Source organism: Leuciscus leuciscus (genome assembly GCF_965113295.1).
Source record: "Leuciscus leuciscus genome assembly, chromosome: 17".
Lineage (NCBI taxonomy): Eukaryota > Metazoa > Chordata > Actinopteri > Cypriniformes > Leuciscidae > Leuciscus > Leuciscus leuciscus.
In genome coordinates this window covers 10,269,844-10,280,880 of record NC_138741.1, presented here as the reverse complement: position 1 = coordinate 10,280,880, position 11,037 = coordinate 10,269,844, and the positions used below count along the sequence as shown (strand labels likewise).

The following is an 11,037-nucleotide window of genomic DNA, read 5'->3' as shown; positions in this document are numbered from 1 at the left end:
TGACTTCAAAAGATAATAGTCAGTGTCCCTCAGTAAAGCTTTCTACTCCTAATAACCATTATAAATGCAAAGATCTAAACATAACACGTTTTATATGGAATGTATTTATTTTGGTCTAGTAAAGTGATTAGAGCAACAGTGGTCAGTCAAAAATAAGAAAATCAGAGTATATTTAACCCAGACACATCAAAGATAAATTGACAGATAAGAAACAAATATCGATAGTTTGAGATGACACAATTTCAGTTAGAAAGGGTTCAATGGAGAAAAACATTAGCAAATGAAAAAACAAAGTCTGGGAATAATGACAGCAAGTTGATCAAATGTAGCAATTTGGTCTGTGCCAAAGTTTTCAAAATGTTATTGCATTTCCCATTACTTCTGTTCTTCAGGCAGTTATTATGACCAAATGAGAAAAAGGGGTCAGAGAAGCACATAACGAGACACTCCGTAGTACAAGCTCATTTAAACGAAATATTTCCTTGAGTTGGTACATACATAAATGTAAAAATGAGAGAAATCTACCACACACGCCGACAGAATTCACAGCAAATCATTAACAAAGGTGCCATTATCACTTCACTGAACAGAAATGAATATGCCCTTTAGCATATTACCATGATTTAAGTACAAAATTGCTGAGCAAAACCATGCACGACAGCAGTGACTATCCTTTTTATGAACTGAACCGCTTCAGTTCTGATAAATTTCTGATGGTGCATTGAAACCACATTTACAAAGGTGAGACAAAATATTACAACCTAATGTATTCCAGTGCATGTTCCTCATTAGCCTTTCCCAACATCATCTGATTAGATTAAATATACTTTGACTAGTTATTCAATGTATTCAAATATTAAATGTTGCTCCACAATAATGACCATTTAAGTCCTATAATAGAATTTTATTTTAAAAGGTGAAGTGTGTAATTTCTGCGGCACTAGATAACAGAACTGTGGAAAAAGGTCTGAACACCTGCCATTTGTCGAACAAACAGATGGTCCCACCCCTAAACCCACGACATTGGTTGAGCCAATGTTGCTCGAGCTGAACATGGAGCAGTGTTATGTCTGATCAGTTATCTTATTTTAAAATGCAACAAATGACACCCATCACAGAACTGTCTAATCGCTACACACTGAAATGTTTCCTTTTGTAAAGATTACACCTAGTGTATTTTAGATTTATGAGCAGGTTTACATGAGTGTAACATTTTAATAACATCCCTTTCAAATGAGATCTGAAAATCTTAAGGCATCTCTGAGCAACAGGTTCAAGAAAGGCTCAGATTTGTATGAAAACTGGTTTCTACGCTCACAGCAAAATGAAGAACAAACTACAAACAAAAAGTAAATTAGACAGTAATTGCTTCCACTAGAGTTGTACAGCCCTTTGTTTTAGCTACACCACGTTACCATTTACATCTACACGTGCATAGATAATGTGGTCCAGGAGGAGAAACGGGCGATGTTCACTTGAGAAGGTTCTGGAGCATGGCGGTCGCGTAGGTCGGTCTGGCCTGCTTGCTTTCGATGGCGTTCCTAAGGTATTGGATTCCGCCGCAGCGCTCCCAGATCTCCTCAAACTGGCGGGGGAGGATCTCCGCTCCACGTTTTCGCGTGAGCCCGGTCTCCTCCAGACTCAGCTCGCACATCTCCATGTCGTCCTTACCTGGATACAGCAAAAGATAAAAGGCACCACGCTATGCTTAGGTGCACACATCACATCCGCAGATAAGAGTCGCATTTTCCAGTGGAGCTTTCAGCTATTTTATCTTTCAATTCTGAAGAATTCATTGTTCACAGTAGTGGAAAATTATTGTTTTATCTTATCAAAACATTAGGTAGTACTGAGGAAGGCCTTTGGTACCTGCTACCAAGAGGATCGGCTGCTTGTCTGGATGAAGCTCCATCTGCCTGGCGATCCAGGGCCCGTCAAAGTGAGCGTACCACCAGCCTTTCTTCTTGTTCTGGGGGTCTTTGTACTGATCCGCAGGCCTTATGAAGGGAATGCGGAAGTAACGTTGCTGTCGGTTCATTGCGATCTCTTGCTGCCGGGCTGGGACAGGTGGAGCAGGGTTCTGTTGGGCTGAAGAAATATAACAGAAAATATTACAATATTAACAATATTATAACTCTTTCTAAACTAATTCTGATAGTGGAGGTTGTCCATTCAAAACGTGTCGCCATGACGCCATGACATGAGTGTTGGATTAAGTTGCAATACAGTTGCTCTAAGTCATTTTTAGCATGTTGCTATGCACTTGTTCTGAACGGTCCAACTAGAGATCTGCATGGGATGGATTGTTTTTAGTCCCGCTTCATCAAAAAAATGGACCTACCCACAACTTTCAAGTTTTGTCCAACTCCTGTTGCAAAAGCCTGGTAGAGATCTACACACATGGACTTTCAGTGTCACTCTGGTGCCCTTATTCAATTTTTTCCCAATTTCTCACACACACAACAATTCAGACATCACCATGTTGCAGCAGGCAAAAGGAAGGTGCTTTCCTTTCTGCTGTGTACAATAAAAAAAACACTGATAATATCCAACCCTGCACCAGTAAACCATTTATTTTTGTAGCTAAATAAAGGAATAATATTATACAAACGAATAACATTCTGTACCTTAAATTACTCCTTGCCCACTGCAATGGTTTTTGGTTCTTGTGCCAGACCTTGGTCGAGGTGATCTGAGAGCCTGTCACGAACCGGCCTAACTTGAGAACTGAACGGTGACATAAGTTACGTGGCTTTGGTTGATCTTGATTGACCAAGCTCCACTATTTTCATAACTCTGTATTACAGTCATAATGTTTCCTTAGGCACCATTAGTCTTTTGCATCTGACCTTTACTTCAACTTCCCACCTTCTATGCTGTCTGTAAATAGTTTAGTTTTTTGTTTGTTTTTGTTTGTATTCCAAATGTAATGCGATATGCAACTGCAATCACTCATTTCTTGGACTGGGCAAATGTCTATTGTCCATTTATGTATGAACTGATTGTTTGTTCTTTACTGTCATTGTGAAGCGTCCTTGAGCTTGGGAAAGGCGCTATATAAATTAAACATATTATTATCTTGATTCCATAATTCAGCATTTTCTGCCATATCTCCTCATAGACTCTTTTCCATTGCAAGCTGTCCATAGAAGACCATGTTGCGCAAGACATTCCCGGTCTCTATATTAAACTCAAGTCCTTTCTTGATGGGACTCCATTCACAAATCTCCTCAATGTGACACATGCTTTGAGGGATCATTCATGTACTTGGCACAAATGGTACGCTATGAGTTACACACCAAAGGAGGGTTTGTTCAAATCAAATCTTCCTATCAGACCATCTATTAATACTGTATGCTCAAAATACATACAAAGTACGTCATAAACTGAAGTAGGCATTTTAAATCCATCATCCCTAAGGATCCCTAAGGAACAGATTGAGAGGTTGGCATAATGTCAAGAAAGTTCTCAGAGAGGTTCTCTGCACTTTAATATTGACTTTGTAAAGCCAGAAGCCTGATTTCATCTCTTGGAGTGAGGCAGCATAAGCCCCATGCACCTGATACAAACACTCCACTGTTTGAAGCTAAGACACATCTGAGGATTTGACAACAAGAGAGGCTGGGAGTTTGAAGTGAATCTGCAGGTCACGCAACTCTAAATCTTCTGTTTGTTCTGCACGAGCAAACACTTAAAAAAGCACTAAAGTCTTCCAGCAACCAAACACAGTGATGTGCCTTTAAAGCAGGGAAATAAGCGAGAAGTTTGATTTCCTTGAAACGGCTGTGGGTGCCTTTAGATGTGCTTCTAGCTGTCTGCATTATGTGCATCACAATTCTAACGCTAATCACAAAATGTGCTGCAAGGAACTTGAAAAGAACATCAAACAATAGTGCACACTCAACCTTGAGAAACAGCTGCAACACACACACACACACTCACTCACATAAGAAAGAAGTTCAGAGTATCGGTCCAGAATAAATATTATGCTGAATCACATTTTGCCATTACAAATGAAATCATCAGCTACACACGACTGCACAGAGCAATTTGTATTCTGTTGTTCCACCACCATGCAGCCCGTTCTCTTGGGGAAACGGATCATGTCTTACCATAGTCAGTGACCGATTTGGGAGCCCTCATCTCTGTGTCTGTATTTCGTTTCTTGTTCTTTGATTTCCAGGCATGGTACACCTTCAGACGACGATGAAATTCTTCTCGACACGCCGCCAGCAACTCTATATCTAGAAGGGTGAGAGATCATACAGTCAGTACTGCATTGCATTGTCACGCACAGGGCCTTATATATATTTACTGTATGAGTGGTGAAATAAAAAAAAAGTCATAAAATGAACTTAAACACTTTGAAATGTTATTTAACAATTGAAACTTGTTTAAGTGCATTGTTCCTTGACTCAAAAATATGCATTACACGCATGAAAGTATATTTTATAAAATTATAGGATTTTTAGATTTACCATTTAAATCTAATGTAAAAATGTAAGATTTTTAATCTAATTAAAGATTTTTAATTTATGCCTTTTTAGGCAAATTAGAAGCTTTATTTGTCATTAAGCTGCTGTTTTCCATACAACAAAAGTGAATTTTTATAGGGAATGTCAAGCTTAATGGACAAAAAAAGCACCATAATATTATCATAAAAGTTGTCCATACGACTTGTGCACTATATTCACTGTAGTTACCATCAAGTCTTCTGAAGCTATACGATAGCTTTGAGTAATCTTGCCCTCCGCCATTATTTCTCAAATCTCGATAGTGAATGCACATATTCAAGCTTTGAATGTTCATGACCAGAAATGATTTGAGAGCTATAACAGAGTGAGGCGTCACAGAGGTTTTCAGTGAATAGTGACTTTGAATCCAGACTAATTTCTGAAAACTTAAAATATAGTCCACAAGGACATTTATGGTGGTTTTTGGTCATTGATGGCCCGTGATCACCATATTTATTTTTTCTTGTGAAAAGGAACATTCTGCCAAGCATCTTGTGTTTCATAGAAGAAAGAAAATCATATGTGTTTAGAATGACAGGAGGGTGAATAAATAGACAGAATTTTCATTTTAGAGTAAACTATTCCTTCGAGTCCATAAACACCTGAAAATTTAAGCAACATGACAGACCAGAAAGTAAAAAAGGAGGCAAGTCCTTGTGTTTTATGGTTCATAAATAAATAAATAAACAAACAAAGAGATCTCCAAATAAAAAGATAGCATTTATAATTAATTAATTCTTAAATAAATAAATAATGGAGTGAGAGCAAGCTGCAAAATCAGTCACTTTGAAAAAGCCGTATTGCTGCAATCTCTAATCATCATGCTAGTTCCCAATCTTCAAAATATCACATGCTAGTCCCTCCATCTTACAAAATAATACATGTTAGTCTCCAAAATGACATGTTTTTTGACATGAACAGCTTCAAGTAAGCAGGAAGTTCTGAGATCAGATTGAGGGGACTGATTGCTCCTACCACAGGAGGTGTTGATGGCGTCTCGCAGCTCAGCGTACTTCCACTTGCTCAGGTCGTACTTCTTCACCCCAGCTGCCACCTTGTTGGCCTGCACCTGCGCACCCCTGAGATAGCACAGAGGAAGAACAATTTTGAGTTTTTCTTAGCTTCATATCTCTCCATAGGCAAAGGTTCTGATCGTTCTCCTACGCTCCTGTTACCAGCTGCTAAACGTTCCCTAGGCTACAGCACAATCAGATGATTAATTGGCCTTCTACTTACCTGGAGATACATTCTCTCTGAAACTTGTAATGACATGGAAATAGCACGGATCATGCCAAATTAACACCTCACTGAGCAAATTAGATACAGCCTTGGCAACACTGTGCTGCAACAGTTAGTGTGGTTAATGGCGGTTAACGACGGTTAATGGTGAGCGAGGGAAAGGCCACATGTGAGCTTTGCGAGGGTTTTTGCAGTCCTGACTCCCACGGTGCAGGGAGCTCAAAGCCTATCAGAGCAAGGATTGTCTTTTTCTTTACTAAAGGTGCACAAGGTCTGTGAGGATCTATGGGACAATGGCCAAAACATCACCACCCAAGAGCTATGACTCTAATCACTAAATCAAACATCATTAAATCCAACCATTTCAAACCTTGTGTACTATGTGATCATGAGCATGTGGATTTTTGATATGGTTTCAGGTGGTCCTGGGTGGCCAAAGAGAAAGTAAACGGCTGGTGATACCAATGGCACTTTTAGTAAAATGTTATGTGGTTGCTAAGGTGTTCTGAATGGTTGTTATCATATTAGGTAGTTGATAAATGTCCTTAGAGATTGTTGGCTTGTTGCTAGAGTGTTCAAGGTAGCTGCTCAGGTATTGCTACTGTAGGTGGTCATTGTGTTTATGAATGTGTCGCTAGGGTGCTAAAGGCTGAAATACACTACATGACTTTTAACATCTGTTTTAAAAACAGATTTTAAAACACTGGGCATCATACACTTGCCGACTTTGTAAAGTTACAAACAGGGCCCTAAAACTAACTTTTTATCATACCTGCTAATGGCCCATGACTTAAGAAGATTTACCAGCCATAAATATTTTTTTACCAGCCATGAAACTGTTCTCGCAAAACAGGCAGTTTTCAGGTACAGAAATGTAATAAAGTAATCAAATGTAAAATAATCACTGCATATAATAATCCCTTTCGAGTCTTCTTGTGCTTAAATGTTTAAATTGGCAAGGCTTAGACTTTCGTGACGGCACAGCACTGGCCCGTCAACTGTTCCGAGCGTCATTCACGTTTTTTCACGATCATGTTCTCACAAAATGGCTTTGTTAGATTTCATAAAAATATAGGCGATTGACACCGTTTCATTTACTCGCCAACACCGATTTTTACTCGCATTTGGCACTTGGCGAGTGTTAAAGGGGTGGTTGAGTATGATTTCACTTTTTTAACTTTAGTTAGTGTGTAATGTTGCTGTTTGAGCATAAACAACATCTGCAAAGTTACAACGCTCAAAGTTCAAAGCAAAGGAAGATATTTGCTTTTAAAGAAAAGGACTACAACAAACGGCTGGTAGGGACTACACAACATTCCTCCCGGGTTAGTGACATCACTAACCCTAACATTTACATAAACCCCGCCCCCCGGGAACACGCAGTCCATGTTGAGAAGAGGAGTCGTTGTTGTATAAGAGTACATTTGTGAGTCAGCTCAAACTTTAGCATCCATCTTTTCACATGCAATAGAAAGTCACTCTGTGTGCATCTCACAACAGTTCCTATACGAGCGATTTATAGATTACCATGACAGAATATGCCAATTGAAGATAGTTAACTCCACATCAGCGACATAAATTCATCAACTAACCATTCAGAGACGTCCTGTTGCTCTACATGTTGTCACTTCTTCTTGAGTCTCTCCATCTTTGTCTGACTCCATTTTAACATTAAAGGCAGAACAGTTTCTGTAATTTTAGTGTGTCTGCGTGAGGTGATCACAGCTGCTAACACACACAAGCTCTTGAAACCCCGCCCTCTGCAGCAGCTCATTTGCATTTAAAGGACCAGGCACAAAACGGTGCGTTTTTGCAAACTCTCAAAAAGTGACAACTTTAATATGCTATATAAAAATATCTGTGGGGTATTTTGTGCTAAAACTTCACACACACACTCTGGGGACATCAGATATTTATTTTACATCTTGTGAAAAGGGCATTATACCACCCCTTTAATTTTAGGTCTTGGTTACAGAGGAAAAACTGAGCATGATACACTAAACAACTGAGGATCACACACTACCAAACTTTCAAGCCATTACGAACAGAACAAATTCACGCAGAAACACGTGCCTTGTTGCTAGGAGATGTGTCAAATGAAAACAATATGTGTTCTAAAATCGGCTCAAAATATCAAACATGTTTAATATCTTCCGACTGGATGGCATCAAACTTTGAAGCAAAAAAAAAAAAGTGTTTGTGACCATCACTAGACGATTTTCGGTGAAATCTGTCAACTCAAATCTGCAGACTGGCTCTGACTTTCGGCAACTAGCGTCAACTTGTCTAGACTGTAAATCGGGGCAAAAGTTGTGTAGAGTATTCAAGCCTTGAGTGTTCTAAGTGGTTGTTCTAAAGAGAACTTAAGGGTTTTATGTTAGAACGGTGTCGTGTTAGCGGCCCCTAAGTTAATAACTAATGATCGTTGCTACGGAAGTGAATCAATCAAAACTAACTTTAGCTGGACAATAACTTTATTCTAGAGCTGTTATAGAGCCAAAACAATCTCTGTTACTGTAATTTCCTATTATCACTGTAAAGCCGCTTTGAAACAATCTATGTTGTTAAAAGCGCTATATAAATTAAGGTGACTTGACTTGACTTGTTGCTAGGGTGTTGTGTGTAGTTACCAGTATATGGTATAATGGTATGAGGAATAATAACGATCATATAATAAGCACCACAAATGATGAACTCTGATACCATATGAGAGATTGTTGTTTGTTTAGCTGACTTCAATAACAAGTTCATCATTCCCAACCAACTTAAGAAAGACATGTGATCTCCTGAACCAAAGCATTACCACAGAAGACAATTATTCCACTACCTGAGGCCAATATTTAAAGTCATAAAGTGATGATGTCACTCTACAGTCTTAAAGCAAACTTTCTCATATAAAAGCAGTGACAGGTGTCCCAGAAGAGGCTGAGGGTTGTCAGTGTGAGCAGTGAGTGTGAGTCTGGGAGGAGCTCTTGCATGGCTGAACATGGTGACACTGGATGTAGGGACACTGTCGACTCTGACAGCTGTGATGAGCAAAGCTGCTTAACGGAGACCCTGCAAGAGAAGTCACTGAACCAGCAACCCTGCTGATTAACTCACTCATACAGGTGTAAGTGGAGTGCTAACACACACACACACACACACACACACACACACACACACACAGGAACAGAAGAGAAATGTTAACACTAGCGCTGGAGATGCTACTCATAATTCAAAATAGTCCAACTACACTCAAGCAAACATTTTTAAAAAGTAGTTACTATTACTACACTACAAATTACAAACAAAAAGCATTGAACAACATTAAAGCTATTTAAGGGGGAAATACCTTTTAAAATATACAGTGGCCCAAAAAAATATGAGTCAATGTTATTGAATGACATATAACAAAATTTCAGACCAAATGGCATTTATTTTTAAGAAAACATATTTTACAAGCATTATATTATATTTATATTATATTATATTATATTATATTATATTATATTATATTATATTTTGGGTTAGTAAGACTTAAAAAAAAAAGAAATTAATCATTTTATTCAGCAAGGACATATTAAATTGATCAACAGTGACAGTAAAGACATTTACAATGTTACAAAATATTTCTGATTTAAATTAATGCTGTTCTTTTGAACAAACATATTTTCCACAAAAAATATTAAGCAACACAACCATTTTTTTAACATTAATAATAATAAGAAATGTTTCTTTTTTTTTTTTTTTTACTGTATTTTTTATCAAATATGCAGCCTTGGTGAGCATAAGAGAACACATAAAAAAAAAAATAACAAATCTTACCAACCCCAAACTTGCTTGTATAAAGTAAACAAATGTGTTTGAGAAATGCGTGAACTCACAACAGAGGCCCTCACTGAAGAAAATGATTAGTTGAATAAAGTTATTTTTTGCACACAAAAAGTATTCTCGTCGCTTGATAAACTTAAGGTTGAGCCACTGTAGTCACTTGGATTATTTTAACGATGTCTTTACTAACTTTTCTGGGATGGCAGATATCGATTACCAAGCAGCCTATGGAGGGGTAAGCCAGCTCTCAGATTTCATCAAAAATATCTTAATTTGTGTTCCATAGATGAACGAAAGTCTTATGGGGTTGGAACAACATGAGGGTGAGTAATTACTGACAGAATTTTCATTTTTGGGTGAACTAACCCTTTAAGACAGTCAAGACAGGTTTTGTATTTATTTTTTAAACTGATTGATCGTAGGCCTCACTGATTTGAGGATAAAGTTCATCTCTGTGAAAAAGAAAGCATGCAATACTCAAAATAGTTTGTTCTTGTGTACATGAACACGTGTGTGTGTGTGTGTGTGTGTGTGTGTGTGTGTGTGTGTGTGTGTGTGTGTGTGTGTGCGTGTGCGTGTGCGTGTGCGTATCCATGCATGCACAGGTCCGAGGCCTTTATTTTTGCAAGCCCACATGTACATATGTGAACATGAACATGATGAACAAAACCATCTTTCCTCCTTAAAGCAACCGTTCTCAGTAAACACTAAACACTATGAAAGTTTCTTTCTTGAGTGCCATCATCCAGAACTGAAAATGTCCATGCTGAGAGCTTGCATTCAATTCCTATGAGCAGGTGCTGTGCTTGACATGCATATATCCAACATCTATTTTGAGGCAACAGAAGTAAATGGAAATAGGGTTGTTGAGGTCCCAAGGAAATAAGATTGAAATGGAACTATAAGAGACCTTTAGAAGCTCCCAAAGACTCATAATTTCTTGGCATTTCTGTTTGTTTTTTGAGAAACCAATCTACAACAAATTTGTAAAATTTTCAAAGTGGAGTTTGACTGTAAAAGAAATTGCTGCCACAAGAGTGTTCTGAGTGTTTGCCAGGTCATTGCTAAATATGACTAATAATAATAAAATAAAATAAAATAAAATAAACAAATTTGGGAATTTTTGTGCCCATTTTATCATTCATCAAACAAGATAATTGTAAATCTGTTATTTAGAAAGGTTTCTCAAAAGCTATACAATTTGAGTTATCATTCCTCAAAAATATTGCAGGCTGAATTACACGCCAAAGTGTAATATGTAGTGTTAGGGGCTTGTTCAAAGTATGAACAACAAACACCTGTAAGAAAAACCTAAAAAAAAAACAAAGACTACATTTGTATGTCCTTGACTCATTGGTAGGCAAAAACAATATTAATTCTACAAATATAACCACGTGCTAAGTCTCTATTTAATCCAAGAATTCATTCATGTATGAAGTATTTAGGTTAATTTCAAAACTAAGAATTAGCC

General features: G+C 37.8%; 1 protein-coding gene across 3 annotated transcripts in view; it reads right to left on the bottom strand.

Moving 5' to 3' along the window:
* Positions 1 to 84: 84 nt before the first annotated feature.
* myo6b (myosin VIb) overlaps positions 85 to 11,037 on the bottom strand; it is a 55,241-nt gene continuing 44,288 nt past the window's right edge. For all 3 annotated transcript variants that reach the window (XM_082143201.1, XM_082143203.1, XM_082143202.1), the window contains 4 exons: positions 5,490 to 5,593; positions 4,113 to 4,244; positions 1,870 to 2,088; positions 85 to 1,671 (listed from right to left, as the gene is read on the bottom strand). In XM_082143201.1, the coding sequence (XP_081999327.1) occupies positions 1,472 to 1,671; positions 1,870 to 2,088; positions 4,113 to 4,244; positions 5,490 to 5,593 (655 nt within the window). In that variant the 3' untranslated portion in view covers positions 85 to 1,471. The remainder of the gene's footprint in view (positions 1,672 to 1,869; positions 2,089 to 4,112; positions 4,245 to 5,489; positions 5,594 to 11,037) is intronic.